Raw genomic sequence first — 21,961 nt, 5'->3', positions numbered from 1 at the left:
ATAACAAGTCTCTCAAATGTTGTTGTTGTTATTATTATAGATGTAGGACACTGTGTTTACTACTTAGTCAGGTCTTTGTTCATTTAGGCATGCGATCTTAGAATTAACATACAGAGGCAGGAATAATAAAGAAATTCATTAACTTGGATAGATGCCTGGGAAGAGTTATGATTTGGGAAGAGTTATGATTTTTGCAGTGCTTCAATAAGTCTGGAGTCCAGAAACTTTCCTCTTTTTCTGATTCTTAAAAGCCTTATTTACATCTCTCCCATGCACATTAGATAGATCAGAGTGAAGACTACAGAGTTGGAAAACCTAATGCTATGTGCTAAGTGCTCTTTTGCTGTAATGTTCATGCACTAGTGATAGTCAGTACCTTGAGGTTGGTTTACATTTCTGCACTGAAGCAAGTATTTCTATTTTGAAAAATTAATTTATTTGCGCTTGTGTAGTGTCCAGGAAGTGAAAATACTTGCAGGTTTGTTAATATACAGTGTATATATATACATATATATAAAATTATCTCTAGCCGCTTTATCCTGTTCTACAGGGTCGCGGGCAAGCTGGAGCCTATCCCAGCTGACTACGGGCGAAAGGCGGGGTACACCCTAGACAAGTCGCCAGGTCATCACAGGGCTGACACACAGACAACCATTCACACCTATGGTCAATTTAGAGTCACCAGTTAACCTAACCTGCATGTCTTTGGACTGTGGGGGAAACCGGAGCACCCGGAGGAAACCCACGCGGACACAGGGAGAGCATGCAAACTCCACACAGAAAGGCCCTCGTCGGCCACGGGGCTCGAACCCAGACCTTCTTGCTGTGAGGCGACAGCACTAACCACTACACCACCGTGCCGCCCCATATATATATATATATATATATATATATATATATATATATATGGACACTGACACAAATTTTCTTTTTTTTACCTGTTTACTGAAACATATTCAAGTTATAGTTATATAATGGACATGGACATAAAGTCCAGACTTTCATCTTTCATTTGAGGGTATCCACATTAAAATTGGATGAAGGGTTTAGGAGTTTCAGCTCCTTAACATGTGCCACCCTGTTTTTAAAGGGACCAAAAGTAATTGGACAATTGACTCAAAGGCTATTTCATGGGCAGGTGCGGGCAATTCCTTCGTTATGTCATTCTCAATTAAGCAGATAAAAGGCCTGGAGTTGATTTGCGGTGTGGTGCTTGCATTTGGAAGATTTTGCTGTGAAGAAAACATGCGGTCAAAGGAGCTCTCCTTGCAGGTAAAACAAGCCATCCTTAAGCTGCGAAAACAGAAAAAAAACATCCGAGAAATTGCTACAATATTAGGAGTGGCAAAACCTACAGTTTGGTACATCCTGAGAAAGAAAGAAAGCACTGATGAACTCATCAATGCAAAAAGACCTGGATGCCCACAGAAGACAACAGTGGTGGATGATTGCAGAATAATTTCCATGGTAAAGAGAAACCCCTTCACAACAGCCAACCAAGTGAACAACACTCTCCAGGAAGTAGGCCTATCAATATCCAAATCCACCATAAAGAGAAGACTGCATGAAGGTAAATACAGAGGGTTCACTGCACGGTGCAAGCCACTCATAAGCCTCAAGAATAAAAAGGCTAGATTGGACTTTGCTAAAAAACATCTAAAAAAGCCAGCACAGTTCTGGAAGAACATTCTTTGGACAGATGAAACCAAGATCAACCTCTACCAGAATGATGGAAAGAAAAAAGTATGGCAAAGGTGTGGTACAGCTCATGATCCAAAGCATACCACATCATCTGTAAAACACGGCGGAGGCAGTGTGATGGCTTGGGCATGCATGGCTGCCAGTGGCACTGGGTCACTAGTGTTTATTGATGATGTGACACAGGACAGAAGCAGCCGGATGAACTCTGAGGTATTCAGAGGCATACTGTGTGCTCAAATCCAGGCAAATGCAGCCAAACTGATTGGTCAGCGTTTCATAATACAGATGGACAATGACCCAAAACATAAAGCCAAAGCAACCCAGGAGTTTATTAAAGCAAAGAAGTGGAATATTCTTGAATGGCCAAGTCAGTCACCTGATCTCAACCCAATTGAGCATGCATTTCACTTGTTAAAGACTAAACTTCAGACAGAAAGGCCCACAAACAGACAGCAACTGAAAACCGCTGCAGTAAAGGCCTGGCAGAGCATTAAAAAGGAGGAAACACAGCGTCTGGTGATGTCCATGAGTTCAAGACTTCAGGCAGTCATTGCCAACAAAGGGTTTTCAACCAAGTATTAGAAATGAACATTTTATTTACAAGTATTTAATTTGTCCAATTACTTTTGAGCCCCTGAAATGAAGGGATTATGTTTAAAAAATGCTTTAGTTCCTCACATTTTTATGCAATCATTTTGTTCAACCCACTGAATTAAAGCTGAAAGTCTGAACTTCAACTGCATCTGAATTGCTTTGTTCAAAATTCATTGTGGTAATGTACAGAACCAAAATTAAAAAAATGTTGTCTCTGTCCAAATATTTATGGCCCTAACTGTATATATATATATATATATATATATATATATATATATATATATATACACACACACACAGTTATTCCATGAAATCGAGTCGTACATGAGCTGATAGCCGAGTGAGCTGTAAGCCATGTACGATGAGACTGAGTGGAATAACCGTTTTATTATATCCACAATCACTGGATTTTGAGAAACAGAGCATTTTTATTTTTTGCAAATTTGATAAATAAAAACTTTATACAAAACGTCCGACCAAATAATTTCCGCTTAGAATGTAAATAAACCAGCGAAATGACAGTAGCAATTTGTGAAAAACGCTATAATAATAATTCTTGAAAACCTAAAAAAAGATATGTCTTACCATTAAATACTTTTATTCCATATTTTGTTGCGTTTTTGTATTTTTTTTTGGGGGGGGGGTGTTTTCAAGTAGAGTTTTTATTTCATCCTCTTTTGGTTCAGCAACACGCACCGCCACTTTGTTTTTCTCTATTCATGGTAAATAAGCTGATAGCCTAGTAGTAAAGTAGCTAATCAGAGCGCACGATTACTCATATCCAGTGAATGTGGATAAAAATTATATATATATATATATTGTGAGGGTCTGTTGGCCTGTCTGTGTCTGCGTTTGTGTTCTGTTCTGTGTTTTGTGTGTCGTTTCAGTAGGCGTGACCGGAGCCCATTGCCGGAATTGGAGACACCTGGGCCCGGTGTCTCCACACCTTTAAATCTGGCTTCCCCCTCATCCCAGTGGAGCTTTCTTTTCTCCCATCACCATGCATTGTTTTTGTTCCATACAACATGCCACATCATACTGTCCACTCATCCATGCATGCACCTCAGGCTACTGACTTTACTGATGTTCACCCTCCATCACTTTTTGTTATGTTTGTCTATATTGTTGTTATTTTGTTAGAATAAATTACTTGTTATTTGGCCTTAATACTGCATTCTTGCTTTTTGTCATGGCTCTTGAGCTAGGTCATATATATATATATATATATATATATATATATATATATATATATATATATATATATATATAGGGTGTAAGGGAATTTACAGGCATTCCATCATATAAAATTCCATATTATATGATGGAATGCCTGTAAATATTTGTGTTGTGTCACGTGTGTCCTGTAGCTGTAGTTGCTTTTTATACAGCCTGTTGCAACTGTAGTGGTGGCTGTGGTTTTGGTCACCCCTCGTTCACAGCATGTCACAGTGCAGACTACTGTGCCTGGTCTAGGTTCTATGCCAGTAGAGCTGAAAAATGAAATAGAAGTACCCTGACCTGCTCTACACCAAGCCATCCTCACCTCCTTGTGGCGCACTCTGGGACCACCAGTTGTTTAATTGGTGCTAACAAGGCTCTGGCAGGGGAAGACTGTAGCTCCCTGAAGACCTAATCCTGCAGACCCACTGTTGTATGGATACACCCTGGGGACTGGTCAACTATGTCCCAGCTATGGATTAAATAGCACCACTGCTTTGTGGTTATCTTCAAGAGAAGAGAAGGCTAAGGGAGCAAACCCTACAGAAATCCATAGTGGAGTCCCTAAGACGGTTGGATGGCACATCATGTCACCTTCTGTCAACTCCTGTACTGTAGCTGCACTGGTACCAAACTGTATTAGTTCACTCTTTCCTTTGGATCCTGGCAGCAAAACCGAGAGGGGGAGCTTGATGTTTGGGCAGCTCAAGTTCTCCATAGTCACTGACCAGGCTTGTAGCACTCTGAACAGTTGGCACAACACAGGAAGTGGCAGTTACTGGTTGGCATAAGAGAAGAATGCATGGGGTCACTTCTGACAGTGGGACAGATCATCGCATCTCACTGGATGGCTGCTGCCCACCTCAAGCTGGGCAGCCCCCAGCCAGTAAGGCGCCATCCCACCACAGCTTGTCTGCTCCACTGGGTGCATGGGGCTTAAGAGCTCTTCTGACAAGCAAGCTGTAATCCTGCACCAAGCAGACAGAAGAAAACTTTGAAGACTCCAACTCTTCGTTTTGCAAATTGGAATGTTCACACTATGTGCCCTGGTCTCACCGATGATCTACAACAAATTGATGATGCACACAAGATGGCGATCACCAATAAAGAACTGACAAGGTTGAACATAGATATTGCATGCCTTCAGGAGACTTACCTTGCCAAAAGCAGTTCCATCAGAGAGTCAATCTACACCTTTTTTTGGCAAGATCTGTCAAAGGACAATACAGGACAGTATGGTGTCAGTTTTGCCATCAAGAACTCATTGGTTGCATCTGTCGTAACCCCATCAGTTGGGTCAGAGAGAATTCTTGGTATCCATCTATCAACCTCATTAGGGTTCATTAATATCTTTAGAATCTATGTGCCAACTCTCTGCTCCACTCTAGAGGCTAAAGATCAATTCTACCAGACACTGAATGAAGCGTTATCTGGAATTCCCAACAATGAAGGACTGTATCTATTGGGAGGCTTCAATGTGCTAGTGGGAGCTGAGCATGAAGCCTAGCCATCCTGCTTAGGATACCATGGCACTGACGAGATGAATGAGAATGGACAGAGACTGTTAGAATTATACTGTCATTTCAGTTTGTGTATCACAAACATTTACTTTAAGTGCAAGAAATTCCACAAAGTCTCCTGGAGACATCCACGGTCTCACCACTGGCACCAGCTAGATCTTGTCATCACCAGGTGCAAAGACCTGAGTAGTGTTCTCCACACTCACAGTTATCACAGTGCTGACTGTGACACAGATCACTCCCTCATCTGTAGCAAAGTTAGACTGACACCAAAGAAAATCCACAACATTAAAACCAAAGGTCTCCCATGCATCAACACCTGCAATGCTGCTGACCCTGAAAGGTCTCAAATGTTTAAAGACTACCTCCAAAAAAAAAAAAAATCAAGACTTCTACTCTAAGAGGAAGCAATGTCGACACCAAATGGTCCCAACTTCGTGATGCCACTTACTCCTCAGCCATTTCAGTATTTGGTAGAATAAAACAAAAATGCAGACTGGTTCAAAGCTCAGTGGGAGGAGATGCAACCAGTTACAGAAGCCAAGAGGAAAGCATTACTAGCCTACAAAAAGAATTCCTCCCCGCCACACGAGATGCCTTTTGAGTTGTATGCAATAAAGCCCAGCAGACTGCTTGTAGATGTGCAAATGAGTACTGGTTGAGCCTGTGTACAAGGATTCAATCAGCTGCTGACAGTGGGAATGCTAGAGTAATGTACAATAGCATTAAAACAGCCATGGGCCCCATTGTCACAAAGACTGCACCGGTTAAGATCAAGCTTCAGGAGGTCATCACAGACCCAAGCACACAGCTTGAATGCTGGGTGGAACACTACCTGGAACTATATGCAACCCAGACCAACATAACCAGGCTTTGAACTTTGAACACCTTGCCCAGTCTCTCAGTCATGGAGGAACTAGACAACCAGCCCACTTTAAATGTAGTCAACACAGCTATAGACTGCCTAGGTTGTGGAAAAGGTCCTGAAAAAGATGGCATGTCACCAGAAATCCTGAAGTGTGGGAAGCCAGCACTTCTAAAACACCTACACAAACTTCTGTGTCTCTTTTGGGAGGAAGGCTATGTTCCATAAGACATGCATGATGCCAATATCGTCACCCTATACAAAAACAAAGGTGACAGGGTGATTGCAACAATTACCGTGGCATTTCCCTGCTGAGTATAGTTGGCAAAGTTTTTGCCCACATCATCTTGGTGCATCTACAGAGCCTCACTTCGAGAGTCTACCCGAAGTCACAGTGTGGGTTCAGAGCTGGCAGAGCTACAGTGGATCTGCATATGTGGCACGGTGGTGTAGTGGTTAGCGCTGTTGCCTCACAGTAAGAAGGTTCTGGGTTTGAGCCCACCGACTGACAGGGGCCTTTCTGTGTGGAGTTTGCATATTCTCCCCATGTCTGCATGGCTTTCCTCCAGGTACTCCAGTTTCCCCCCACAGTTCAAAGACATGTGGTTATGTTAACATGGGGCAGCCATGGTCTGAGGTTGGGCTGAAGTACCTTGAGCAAGGCACCTAACCCCCAACTTCTCCCTGGGTGCTGTAGCATAGCTACCCACTGCTCTGGGTATGTGTGTACACTCATTGCTCACTTGTGTGTGCATGTGTGTGTTAAATGCAGAGTAGGAATTTCACTGTGTGCTTAAGTCTGTGCTTGAGTGTACATGTGACAAATAAAGGGTTCTTTTTCTATATGATTTTCTCATTACGCCAGCACCAACAAAAGTGTCAAGAACCCATTGTACATTGCATTCGTTGACCTGACAAAGGCCTTCAACCTATTAAGCAGAAGTGGGCATTTTAGTCTCTTGTGCAAGACTGGTTTTCCTTCAAAGCTCCTCAGTATGATTACTTCATTCCATGAGGACTGTTTGATTCAATGGTGCAACCTCAGATTCCTTTCCTGTGCACAGTGGTGTGAAGCAAAGTTGCATCTTGGCGCTAACCCTATTCAGAATGTTCTTCTCTATGCTCCTCCAGTATGCCTTTGCAGACTGCAATGAGGGCATTTTTCTTTGCATGAGAGATGATGGGAAACTCAACAATATCCAATATCTGCTCCAAAACAAAGGTCAGGGAAGTCCTCATACAGTGTCTTGCAAAAGTATTCATCCTCCTTAGTGTTTGTCCTGTTTTGTCACATTACAAGCTGGAATTAAAAGGGATTTTTAAGAGTTAGCACAATTTGTATTACACAACATGCCTACCATGTTAAAGGTGCAAGCTATTTTTTTTATTTTTTTATTGTGACACAAACGATAATTAAGCTGAAAAACAGAAACCTGGAGTGTGCATAGGTATAGCAAAATGGAAAGAATATACAGTAGCACTACTACAAACCTGACAAGAGAAGGATGCCCACCAAAACTCATAGACCAGGGAAGGAGGGCATTAATCAGAGATGCAACAAAGACACCAAAGATAACACTAAAGGAGCTGCAAAGATCCACAGTGGAGATGGGAGTATCTGTCCATAGGACCACTTTAAGCCATACATTCCACAGAGCGGGGCTTTATTGAAGAGTGGCTGAAAAAAAGCCATTGCTTCAAGAAAAAAAAAAAAAGAAAACATGTCTGGAGTTTGCTCAACAGCAAGTAACAGACTCCCCAAACAGATGGAAGATTCTCTGGTCAGATGAGACTAAAATTGATCTTTTTGGCCATCATGGGACATGCCATGTGTAGCGCAAACCCAACACTTCCCATCACCCTGAGAACAGCATTCCCACAGTGAAGCATGGTGGTAGCAGCATCATGCTGTTGGGATGTTTTTCATCTGCAGGGACAGGAAACCTGGTCAAGATTGAAGGAAAGATGGATGACATTAAATACAGGGTAATTCTGGAGGAAAACCAGTTTGAGTCAGCCAGAGGTTTGAGACTGGGATGAAGGTTCACATTCCAGCAGGACAATGACCCAAAACATACTGCTAAAGCTACACTGGTGGTTTAAAGGGAAACATTTAAATGTCTTGGAATGGCCTAATCAAAGCCCAGACCTCAATCCAATTAATCTGTGGCATAACTTGAAGATTGCTGTACACCAACGTATCCCATCTAACTTGAAGGATTTGGATCAGTTTTGCCTTGAGGAATGGGCAAAAATCCCAGTGGCTAGATGTGCTAAGCTAATAGAGACATACCCCAAGAGACTTGCAGCTGTAATTTCAGTAAAAGGTGGCTCTACAAAGGATTGACTTTAGGGGGTGAATACCTATGCATACTCTAGATTTCTGGGGTTTTTTTTCATCTTAATTATTGTTTGTGTCACAATAAAAAACAATTTGCACCGTTAAGGTGGTAGGCATGTTGTGTAAATCAAATGGTGCTAACCCCCCAAAAATGCATTTTAATTCCAGCTTGTAATGCAACAAATCAGGACAAACACCAAGGGAGATGAATATTTCTGCAAGACACTGTACGCAAGTTGCAATCTGCAGACGATGCAGTATTGGTGACACACAGTGAGGCTGGATTGCAGCTGTTAGTTGACTGTTTGTCTCACAACTGTAAAGAATTCAGACTAACCATCAGCCTGAAAAAGACAAACATCTTAGCCCAGGATACCATCACTGCACCAGAGATTACCATCAATAATTCCCATCTTGAAGTAGTGGACTCGTTCACCTACCATGGGTCTACCATCTCAGGCTCCCTTTCCTTAGATGCCAAAGTGAGCTCCAGAATCACCAAAGCTACAGCTTTCATGGCCAGGCTGAACACGTGAGTTTGGAACAATAGCTGTCTGACTGAAAAAACCAAGCTATGTATCTACCAAGCTTGTGTACTCAGCACGCTTCTATATGGAAGTGAGACTTGGACAACAGCTTCCATCTCCACTGTCTCAGATGTATCCTCCCAATCAAGTGGCAGGAGAAAGTGGCTAACACAGAGGTCCTTAAGTGTGCTGAAATCGCTAGCTTGGTTGCACTTCTTAGCCTGAGATGCCTCACGTAGCTTGGTCATGTTCGACGGATGGAGCCAGGTCGAATTCCAAGGGACATACTTTATAGGGAGTTGTGCACAGTAGCTCACTCAGTTGGGCATCCAAAACTCTGATACAAAGATGTCTGCAAAAGGGACATGTGGCTGACATCAACACTAACAACTGGGAATACATCGCAGACAATTGTGACTAATAGAGAGCTCTAGTCAGAGATGACGTGCAGAGGGAAGAGAACCACAGCTCACTGAGAAGAGAACCAGAAGGAATGCAAGGGCAACCTGTATAAGAGCACCATCTACCTTTGTCTGCAGACAGTGCAGAAGAGACGGTCACTCTAGAGTGGGTCTGCATAGCCGCATAGCTACTCTAGAAGGTGCTCTTCCAACTCATATATATATATATATATATAAATAAAATGCCCCCGGTGGACATGTCAAGATATGTGCAACTTTTGGTTAGGACGCTATGTCTCTACCTACGTAAAACAGCCTTGTGTTCACAGATTCACAGACATTAAATTATCGCAGCATATTTGAAACAAAGCCTCTCTAAACACATCCTTGATTGAAAGCAATCCTTCATTGCATGTCTGTTAGATGCTAATTTCTGGGAGCCCCCATTTCTGTCATGTCATTGGCATTGTGCTGAATACTGGGTGTAGAGCGCGCAGGCTGTTCGAATGATTCACACATATGAGCTGAGCACCCACATACCCTGACAGGAACACAGCTGTAGACATTGTGCCTTGCCAGACACAGGCTGTCAGATCTACACTGTGCTGCAAAAATCCACAGGATTGGATTGGACAGTATGAAGGGACAGTGACAGGGAGAGGAGGACATTAGCAGTGGCTATCCTTTAGAGGTAATCTGCTGCATGCAAATGGTGTGCAGGGATCTGCAGAGTTCAATTTGCCAATTAGGGCTAGACACATGCCAAATCCAGGAGATCACAGGACAAATGCAAACATTCACCAATAACAGCTGTGTTTTCAATATCTCCAACACTGATGTGAAGTCGATATAATTCTATAATGCTGTTTCAGAAAACACCAAAATATGACAGTCTAAATATTCCTTCAGACAAAAACAAATGGTTTAAAAATACTAGAGTAAGCCACAATTCTGGTCAGTGCATTTATAAATGACTAAAAATGACATGAACAGTACTTGAATTTTGAGAAAGTAGAGTCAGCTAAGCTTTGTTTTTGTGTTGGTACTGATCCTATCTGCATGCATAATTGTATCAGCAGCTGCAGTCACACTGCTTAGCGCTTTGCAACCAGGGAAATCCTGCATTGCCCCTCCCCTCAATCTTTATACCTTGTTACAAGGGCTTCCCTACCAGGTAGAAATCACGTCATGGCTGAGAAATATAAGGGTTTGTGTGTTTGAGAAAGAGGTTATATGTCTCCATGGAAAAGTGAGGTGTGTGAGATTCTGCTGTAAGTGTGCTCTTCTGATGAGAACAATGCATTTTCAATTGTCTCAATTTCCATAATGTTGTCTCATCCTTTAATTTTCACAAATGGTGCTTAATACCTTTGGGATCTCAACCTCCAGTCATTTTTTATTCAGCAATAGTTTTTTCAATACCCTTATTCAATTTCTCTATGTTCTGTCCACCATTTCCACCATTCAACCCACATCTCCATTACCCATTCTTCACTCGCTCTATCTCACTGCTTTCTTCTCCCCTCCCCCTCTTTCTCCCTCACACTCCTGTTCCCTAGTTCCATCCATTTAAATAGTGAAAGCTGACAGGCTCTATTCCGCTCAGGCGTTGTCCCTCTTGGCTCCATCTGGCACTGCTGAGAGGCACCTCCATTTTGCTCATTTACCACTCTTATATTCATTCTTCCTTCCACCTAACCCTGTATTTGGGTGCACACTGCCTGGACAGATCCCCCTCCCCACCACACACACACACACACACACACACACACACACACAGAGAGAGAGAGAGAGAGAACTATAAAAACAATCCAGTGACTTAGATTTGCAGCCCCAGCAATGGCCACTATTTTACAGCTTTAGGACTCAGTGCTTCCAACAATATAGCCAGACCTGATGATCACAGAGATATCACAGTGCACTGTATTACAGACCAGGAGTGCTGCAAATAGTCTACAAACATCTTTGCACACCTTTTTTATGGTACAAACAAAATCTACCTTTATCACTAAATGAATTATCCATATCTGAATGCATACTGTTCATAAACCACCATATCTAATGCGTCAAAGATAGATTTTCCCAACCCGAAATGATTTTCTTTGTAAAATGCTGGGCAGTTATGCTTAATTTCATTAAATAAATCAAAACACTTACTTACAACTGTCAGAGAAGCAAACACATTAATATAACAAACATAAATCTGCAGTTCCCTTAACTTGTGCAATTTTTCTAGTCCTGAATCTGCCTGAGGCAATGCTATGGAGCTGTGCTAATTGGTCTCACTTTCACAGAAAGCTCTGCTGGTGGGTGTAGGGTTGCACATCCGTGTACCCATAAACACAAACACACAGAGAAAAGGGTGCTGCATAGAGAGCATGCCTAGTTCTGTAGGGGAGGGCAGGAACTGTAAAGAAAGAGCAGGAAGGAGCTAAAAATGGGATCAGAATCATTTTTAATTGATTATCTCTCTCCCACTTGTTGTCACATTGATAGTTGAATACATTTGCATTGCGTACATTCTGACTCGCCCACACATACTCTATCTGTTTCTCTTTGAAACTTTCTCTTGATTTTTTCCCTCTCCTTTTCACACATGCACACAACTTCATGCACAGAGGCTATATACCGTACAGAGAGAGTATACAGATCTAGTACTACACACTTAGAAGTGAGGTTTTAAAGCACTTGCTGGTGGGCATCTGCTCAGACTATTGGCACACTTAATAAAACTGAATTACTTGCAGTGAGTGACACTTGAGGCTACATAATTTTATTTCAAAACATTATTTTAATTCTCCCCTCCAATTTGAAACCAAATATGGTCCAATTCCCACCCACCAACCTGCTCTCTTCTCTCATACAACAGCACCAACCAGAAAGGGTGAAGTCTAACATGTGCTTCCTCCAAGACACGTGAAGCCAGCCAACCACATTTTTTGAACTGCTGCTCATGCTGCATCACAGGGCAGCTTGGCACACTCAAAGCAAATCACTGTCTGATATCTTCCACATACACTGCCCAGACAAAAAAAAAATTGCACACTTACATTTTGGTGGCTGGCCTTTAGCTTTGATTCCAATGTGCATTTGCTTATTTCTATCCATAGTTGCATTCATTTTTCACTGAGATCTTGTCTTGATGAAGGGAGAGTCAAACCATTCTGTAAAGTCTTCTCCAGCACATCACAAAGACTTTCAATTGGGTTAATAATAATAATAATAATAATAATAATAATAATAATAATAATTTCAATTTATATAGTGCCTTTCTCACACCAAGGTCACTTTACAATTGGAGGGGGGAGTCCACCAAAAGAAAGTCAGGATGTAATTCCAGTGACGTAGCTGCCCACAGTCCCGCCAAAAGGCACACAAAGGTATGTCCCACACCGCCTGCACAGCTGCCATGACGCCACCGGGCAACATCGCCCAGAACACCACACCATGGACCCACAAAGCGAGCACAAAAGCACCACTGCACAGAGTGCAGGTATATCCCAAACTACCTGCACAGCCACCATGACGCCATTGGGCAACATCGCTCAGAACACCGCACCAAGCACAGAAGCACTGCCGCACAGAGCGCCGGACAATCCTAATGCCAAAAAGAGCAACAAGCTCACTGCAGTCCACAGCTAGGAGCACAGGCATCACCCTTGGGGGACCAAGGCCCGAAGGGAACCAATGCCCAAAACTGGGTCTACAGCCATGCCACAACCGATGGACAAAACACCCAAAGAACATTCAAACAAAGAACAAACATCAAATCATACAATCACAAAAAGAAAAACACAAGGGAGAAAAAAGAAGAAAAAAAACAACAGTGAGAAGCGGCAGCCAAAATGCGCACAGCATACTCTCAACCGGAAACGGAAGTAAGACCAACCAGTTAAGGTCAGGACTCTATGGTGGCCAATTCATGTGTGAAAATGATTCCTCATGTTCCCTCTTTCACAATCTGAGCCTAATGAATCCTGGCATGGTCGTCCTGGAATATGCCCATGCCATCAGGGAAGAAAAAAATCCATTCATGGGATAACCTGAATATTCAGTACATTCAGGTAGTCAGCTGACTTTTTACGACATTTTATTGCCACATAACATTGCTGAACCTCAAGCTAACCAACTGTAGCAACCCCAGATCATAATACTGCCTCCAGAGGCTTGTATAATGACTACTATGCATGATGGGTGCATAACTTCATGTGCTTTCCATCTTGCCCTGATGCCTCCATTGCTCTGGAATAGAGTAAATCTGGACTCATCAGACCATACAATCTTTTGCCATTTCTATTTCTGTTTTCTTATGGCCACAAAGCTGTTTGGTCCCAATCCTGTGAGTTTTTTGTCACATTGTGCAGATGGAAACAATTTTTCTTTCATTATTAAATACAGTGAACATTGTCTTATTATTCAACTTCACCAAGTGCTTAAGTGATTTCCATTCATGGTCAGTTAAGATTTTTTTTCCAGCACATTTCTTCCGCGAAATTGATGGCTTGCCACTGTCTTTCCAGGTTTTAATAATGTGTTGGCCAGTTCTTAACCCAATTCTAGTCATTTCAGCAATACTAACATCTTTACGATGACCATGGGATATGTCTTTCGACATGATTGTTTAAGAAATGAGAAGCTGCTCACTGCATCAATTAGGGTTAAAATGATTGTTGCCAGCTAGAAGAAGAAGAAGAAGAAGAAGAAGCCGCCTTTATTTGTCACATGTACACTCAAGCACAGTGAAATTTGTCCTCTGCATTTAACCCATCTAAAGCAGTGAACACACACATGCGCGCACACACACAAGTGAGCAATGAGTGCGCACGCGCGCGCACACACACACACACACACACACACACACACACACACACACACACACACACACACACAGCAGTGGGCAGCTATGCTGCAGTGTCCAGGGAGCAGTTGGGGGTTAGATGCCTTGTCCAAGGCCGCCCCAGCCCAAGGCCGCCCCATGTTAACCTAACCACATGTTTTTGAATTGTGGGGGAAACCGGAGCACCCGGAGGAAACCTATGCAGACACAGGGAGAACATGCAAACTCCACACAGAAAGGCCCCCGTTGGCCACTGGACTCGAACCCAGAACCTTCTTGCTGTGAGGCGACAGTGCTAAACACTACATCACCATGCCATGATAAGATAATTACTGCAGTAATTATCTAATCAAAGTAAATCTAAAGTATTTGCTTATGTAAATCCAAATGGCGACTCTTTATTTTTGCCCAGGCAATGTACATGTGCTCACTGACACCCATGACTGGCTAGAGTTGCTGTGATTGACAGGGAAGAGAGTATGCCATCCCACCCACCCAGAGAGCACAACCAATTTTGCTCTCATCATTGGACTTTGAACCTCATGATCTCCAGAAAACAGGGTGAATGCTTTTTCTGTTGCACCACTCAGAAGCTCTCAACACAGTATTTTTCTGAGTGCCATCTTTTCTGTAAAAAATAAAAATAAATAATAATGCTGTTTTCAAAACTATACTCTCTCCCTGTACTGTCCAAAAATGCTGATACACTTGTGGACCACTCCTCCATGCACAATATTTTTTAGCTCTTTTCATAAGTATATGCATGTTGACTGTCCACTTCAGATTTCAAAGCTACTGTAGTTAGTTTTCAAATCTAGAGACTCATTGCTATATGGCGTTTGCTTAACATTGAATTTTTTTCTTCTTTCTTTTGCAAAATGTTGGCTATTTATGGGTGCCAATATTAATGGAGTTTAAACTGAGCTACACACACACACACACACACACACACACCACTAGGGTTTTATTAGTCACCCTTTTGGTCATGCAAATGAGGATTCATTGTACAACCCCGATTCCAAAAAAGTTGGGACAAAGTACAAATTGTAAATAAAAACGGAATGTAATAATTTACAAATCTCAAAAACTGATATTGTATTCACAATAGAACATAGACAACATATCAAATGTCGAAAGTGAGACATTTTGAAATTTCATGCCAAATATTGGCTCATTTGAAATTTCATGACAGCAACACATCTCAAAAAAGTTGGGACAGGGGCAATAAGAGGCTGGAAAAGTTAAAGGTACAAAAAAGGAACAGCTGGAGGACCAAATTGCAACTCATTAGGTCAATTGGCAATAGGTCATTAACATGACTGGGTATAAAAAGAGCATCTTGGAGTGGCAGCGGCTCTCAGAAGTAAAGATGGGAAGAGGATCACCAATCCCCCTAATTCTGCACCGACAAATAGTGGAGCAATATCAGAAAGGAGTTCGACAGTGTAAAATTGCAAAGAGTTTGAACATATCATCATCTACAGTGCATAATATCATCAAAAGATTCAGAGAATCTGGAAGAATCTCTGTGCGTAAAGGTCAAGGCCGGAAAACCATACTGGGTGCCCGTGATCTTCGGGCCCTTAGACGGCACTGCATCACATACAGGCATGCTTCTGTATTGGAAATCACAAAATGGGCTCAGGAATATTTCCAAAGAACATTATCTGTGAACACAATTCACCGTGCCATCTGCCGTTGCAAGCTAAAACTCTATAGTTCAAAGAAGAAGCCGTATCTAAACATGATCCAGAAGCGCAGATATCTTCTCTGGGCCAAGGCTCATTTAAAATGGACTGTGGCAAAGTGGAAAACTGTTCTGTCGTCAGACGAATCAAAATTTGAAGTTCTTTATGGAAATCAGGGATGCCGTGTCATTCAGACCAAAGAGGAGAAGGACGACCCGAGTTGTTATCAGCGCTCAGTTCAGAAGCTTGCATCTCTGATGGTATGGGGTTGCATTAGTGTGTGTGGCATGGGCAGCTTACACATCTGGAAAGACACCATCAATGCTGAAAGGTATATCCAGGTTCTAGAGCAACATATGCTCCCATCCAGATGACGTCTCTTTCAGGGAAGACCTTGCATTTTCCAACATGACAATGCCAAACCACATACTGCATCAATTACAGCATCATGGCTGCGTAGAAGAAGGGTCCGGGTACTGAACTGGCCAGCCTGCAGTCCAGATCTTTCACCCATAGAAAACATTTGGCGCATCATAAAACGGAAGATACGACAAAAAAGACCTAAGACAGTTGAGCAACTTGAATCCTACATTAGACAAGAATGGGTTAACATTCCTATCCCTAAACTTGAGCAACTTGTCTCCTCAGTCCCCAGACGTTTACAGACTGTTGTAAAGAGAAAAGGGGATGTCTCACAGTGGTAAACATGGCCTTGTCCCAACTTTTTTGAGATGTGTTGTTGTCATGAAATTTAAAATCACCTAATTTTTCTCTTTAAATGATACATTTTCTCAGTTTAAACATTTGATATGTCATCTATGTTCTATTCTGAATAAAATATGGAATTTTGAAACTTCCACATCATTGCGTTCCATTTTTATTTACAATTTGTACTTTGTCCCAACTTTTTTGGAATCGGGGTTGTAGCAGAATCAGAAAGCTGAGCAGAGTCACAAAAAACGTATATAAATTTTCTCCCTCTCAAGCCATTTGAAAGCTCTCTACCCACAGAGCAACTGATTATCTCAGACCTACATCAGGGAGTAAATAAAACTCCACAATCCACAATAATTTGTTGTCAACGCATCAAATATCATAGTTCTTACTCACTGGCTTCATCAGGTAATTGCTTGCCAAATTACATTAAATATACAAGACACAGTAGATGCTGAACAGTACTTGAAATGCAAATTGAGCTTGTTTTCTCTCTCTCTCATATATATATATATATATATATATATATATATATATATATATGAGAGAGAGAGAGAGAGAGAGAGAGAGAGAGAGAGACTCACTGGCCACTTTAATAGGAACTTGTTCTTGATTCTAAGATTCCTGTTCTTCACTAACAGGAGTGGAACCCAAGGTGGTCTTCTGCTGTTGCCAGCTAAGACCATGGTTGGAAAGAGTTGCTATATCCTTCCTGGCAGCTCAAACCAATCTGGCCATTTTCCTCTGACCTCTCTTATTAAAAAGATGTTTCCACCCACAGAACTGTTGCTCACTCAGTGGTTGTTTTATTTATTTTATTTTTATTTTTATTTTTTGTGTGTGTGTCCCCCGCACCATTCTCTGTAAACTCTAGAGACTGTTCTGTGTGAAAACCCCAGGAGATCAGCAGTTTCTGAAATACTCAAACCAGTCCATCTGGCACCCACACCCATCCCACAGCGAACATCACAGAGATCACAATTTTTCCCATTCTGATGTTTGAAGTGAGCATTAACTGAAGCTCTTGATTTGTTTCTGCGTGATTTTATGCATTGTGCTGCTGTCAAGAGATTGGTTGATTAGATAACTGCATAAAACAGCAGGGGGATGGGTGTACCTAATAAAGTGGCCATTGATTGTATATATCCTTTGAGGATTATAAACAGACACTGACCAAATTTTCAAATCTTTGTGTGTATCTTCACCCCTCGTTTTATTGTTTCAAGTCATAATAAAGCATAAACGCCTATGTAATTGTCTAATTCATTTGCTTGCTACACAGCTGTCAGGTAAATACAGCCTGTCTGTACCTAACACAGGGTTGTCCTGGTGTAATGTTGTAGTTGTGGAGATTAGAGTGTCTTTATTCAATTTAATGAGCATGTCTGTGCATACAATTTAATCACCCACACTGTGGCTCGCGTCATTAAAAAGCACATAGTTGGAAGAGAGGACTGGTGGTGAGTGGAGTTAAGTATTCTCTCTCTCTCTCTCTCTCTCTCTCTCTCTCTCTCTGTGTGTGTGTGTGTGTGTGTGTGTTTTATTCCATCTCTGCTAGCCCATTTATGTAGTACATACTTTTAAAAATCTTTGTACACTGCTTTATCATTCAAAATTCAGAGATGAGTCACAATACACTGCATAGCATTTAATAGAAATAGCATCAAAGCATCAAGCATCTCCAGCTCCATTAAAGTGTGTTATAGAATTTGTAAGAGATGCACTGGTGCTATAATTAGATCAGTGTAAGGAGTCCTCACGCCTGTTTCCTTATACAGTAATATGTGAGCTGGTTATGCTCCGCTGCATTTTCAAGCTCATCTGCTTCATCGCTCTGAAGATGTATCATATGGAGGATGTTTATTAAATGTCGGAGAAGAAGGAAATAGTGTGCGTACGTGGTAAGGATAAGCCACTGCAGTAAACAGCAGTCATCTGGAGATCTTTTCTTAGAAACTCTCTCTCTCTACTTGAGTCTTGTTAGAGTCATGGCTTGCTGTCATTTTCTCCAGGTACACCCACAATAGTTGCAGGAAGTTCTTTGCAGGATGCAGGCAGCTGATTGTATTATTTATGCTGAACACGTTTTAATCAGGCGTGCAGAGTCAGCTGCCTCGTTCACAAAATTGTTCCAGATGATCTTGTTAGTGACAGTCAGCAATCGTATAGATGCATGATGCCAATCATTTCCTGTTGTAAGAGAAATCGAGAGTGTGTGGAGATCTTCATGAAAATGTGGTAGGGAATGGTTCATGTTTAAATCACCATAGCAACTAGTGCTAGTGCCAGAGAGCCAACTTTTGCTCTGTTCAAAGTGTGCTTAAGATATTCATATTCCTGTTTGCTACTCCCTCCCCCTTGTTTCTCAGAAGCCAACCATACATCAGGCTTTAAAGGGAGCAAAACAGGAACATGGGCAAACATGAGTTAATAAACAACACTCACGTCCCAAACTAGAAAAGTATTGTGTGCCATCAACATTAAATACCTTAGGGCAGAATGCATTCGTATGACTGATTCTTGAAGCATTTGAGGTTGTTAGGGAGTGCATCCATATTCTGATTTACAAGCCCAGTTGTACAGTCTTCAGTGCTCCATATGGCATGAAGGAGTAATCAGTAGAACATGCATCATATATTTTTACAGTGATGTAAATGCGTAATGAAGTGAGCGAGTGTTTATGGGAGTCCGTGTGCAAGTACGCAGGTGCTGGTACATTTGACATCTCATCTCATTATCTGTAGCCGCTTTATCCTGTTCTACAGGGTCGCAGGCAAGCTGGAGCCTATCCCAGCTGACTACGGGCGAAAGGCGGGGTACACCCTGGACAAGTCGCCAGGTTATCACAGGGCTGACACTGAGGCCAAGTTTACATTAGACCGTATCTGTCTCGTTTTCTTCGCGGATGCACTGTCCGTTTACATTAAAACGCCTGGAAACGGGAATCCGCCAGGGTCCACGTATTCAATCCAGATCGTGTCTGGTCCGGTGCTGTGTAAACACTGAGAATACGCGGATACGCTGTGCTGAGCTCTAGCTGACGTTGTCATTGGACAACGTCACTGTGACATCCACCTTCCTGATTCGCTGGCGTTGGTCATGCCACGTTGGTCATGTGACGCGACTCGCAGACTTCACTTCCTGCTATTTGTTGACAGAAATACAGCATGGAAAACAACATGGACAACGAGGCTCGCATTCTGAATCTTCAGAACCTCCATGAAAAATAGGTCTTTAGGCTTGCCATCCTTCTACTTGCAAGTGGTGAGCCTTGCGCATGCCCTAAATGCACTGGGATCATGTTACGTGCCATCTGAAATGCACTGGGATCATGTTACATGCCGTCTAAAGTCATGTGATTAGCGTATCCGTGTATTGGCGTTGCTGTGTGCACGGCTAACGGTTTTAGTGTATACGCGAATCATTTTAAGAACGTTAATCTGATGATCCGCTGATTCGACATAATGTAAACAGGGCCATAGACACAGACAACCATTCACACTAACACCTATGGCCAATTTAGAGTCACCAGTTAACCTAACCTGCATGTCTTTGGACTGTGGGGGAAACCGGAGCACCCGGAGGAAACCCACGCGGACACGGGGAGAACATGCAAACTCCACACAGAAAGGCCCTCGTCGGCCACGGGGCTCAAACCCAGGACCTTCTTGCTGTGAGACGACAGCGCTAACCACTACACCACCATGCCGCCCTACATTTGACATTTGCAGAATAATTTATGTAACCACTCAGGAGTGATGAATGTTGTCAAAGCAGAGATACTGTATGTATAATATATGTTGGTTTTGCGTGTGCATGTTTGTGGTGTCTGTTAACAGGAGGCTAAAGTGTATCACCTAAAATGTTGTTGACGTACATGCTGTCTGTGTTTTTTGTACATTTATTTTTACACAAGTGAGACTTCCTGTGGAAGAACATTGCATACTCTTCTTCTACAGTACTAATACATGTCTCTTATTTTAGAGGCTACTTACTGATGTATACAGGTAGCCTTCACTGTTCATGGCCAGGTACAGTTTGGTCTGGACGCCCTGGATGGCTACCACTCGCAGACCCACTGGGATGAGGTTGAACATGGCTGGACAGGAGACACACAGAGACACGCATTAACCAATTTACATAAAGAACGATTAAAAATAGCACACTTCCAACAGTACAGTCTGTGTCCATGTAGCTCTCAGTACAGAAGTGTTCAGGAGGCTGTAACACAAACAGACTGAGTAATTAGCAAATGCTGCCATCCATATTGACATTCAACTCAGGGAAGGCTACATGCCCACTCAAAAAAAAAACAGTAAGAGATATTTTTTTTCCATTTTTCATCTTATTCCCATGAGCTTGTGTACAATACAGTGGTACAGGTCTGTTCACCAAATCTTTCTCGTTCATTTAATCTACAGTCTTCATGTGCAGAAGAGAGCAAAAAGTTTACACACCCTTTAGTGAACAACGACAGAGAAAATTAATTTAAAGCAACAAGACATTTGGTGTGTGATATTTCACAGATGTCACTGTATTATCACAATTAGAACAAGTAGTCAAATTGTGGGCATTAATATATTAATAATAAGAAAGAAAAGAAGAAAACACGCACATCCATCCAAGCAAACACCCCACACACATTCCTCTGAATATATCTGTTCAAACTCTACCAGATTGTTCGCCAAGATTTTGCATTTTTTGTGACATCTGTTATACTGTAACACTGCCACATGCCATATACTGAGCCATGTCATATACAAAAGTCCTTTTCAAAATACTTTTCTGTTGATTTCAAACTCATATTGTCTTGTTGGCGCATTGATAAACATTTCATTTATATTAACAAGTATTTTTAAGAAGTATTTTGGTGCCTGTAACATGTAGTGTTGTGCCCATGAAGTCTGAGAAAAATACATCTCTTGCATTTTATTCAAATATAATCCTTATAACCAAATTAAAAAATGAATGCACTTAAGTGTATTTAAAATATACTGATATTTCACAAAGCATTTTGTAAATACTAGTGCATCTCAAAAAATTAGAATACCATGAAAAAGTTCCTTTTTTTCATAATTTAATTAAAAAAGGTAAACTTTCATATATTCTATATTCATTACATGTAAAGTGAAATATTTAAAGCCTTTTTTGTTTTAATTTTGAGGATTATGGCTTATAGCTCATGAAAATCAGAAATCCAGTATCTCAAATTATTAGAATATTCCCTAAGATCAATCAAAAAATGATTTACAATACAGAAATGTCTAACTTCTGAAAAGTATATTCATTTATACACTCAATACTTGGTTGGGGCTCCTTTACCATGAATTACTGTACCACTGCGGTGTGGCATGGAGGTGATCAATCTGTGGTACTACTGAGGTGTTATTGAAGCCCAGGTTGCTTTGATAGTGGCCTTCAGCGTATCTGTATTTTTGGGTCGGTGTTTCTCATCTTCCTCTTGACATTACCCCATAGATTCTCTATGGGGTTCAGGTCAGGCAAGTTGGCTGGCCAATCAAACACAGTAATATCATGGTCAGCAAACCATTTGG

General features: G+C 41.7%; 1 protein-coding gene across 2 annotated transcripts in view; it reads right to left on the bottom strand.

The window, feature by feature from the left end:
• fgf13a (fibroblast growth factor 13a) overlaps nt 1-21,961 on the bottom strand; it is a 146,370-nt gene that overhangs the window by 8,507 nt on the left and 115,902 nt on the right. For both annotated transcript variants that reach the window (XM_060926927.1, XM_060926926.1), the window contains exon 3: nt 20,402-20,505. In XM_060926927.1, the coding sequence (XP_060782910.1) occupies nt 20,402-20,505 (104 nt within the window). The remainder of the gene's footprint in view (nt 1-20,401; nt 20,506-21,961) is intronic.

This window comes from Neoarius graeffei, chromosome 8 (genome assembly GCF_027579695.1).
Source record: "Neoarius graeffei isolate fNeoGra1 chromosome 8, fNeoGra1.pri, whole genome shotgun sequence".
NCBI classification, from domain to species: domain Eukaryota; kingdom Metazoa; phylum Chordata; class Actinopteri; order Siluriformes; family Ariidae; genus Neoarius; species Neoarius graeffei.
This window is presented reverse-complemented; position numbering and strand designations above follow the sequence as displayed.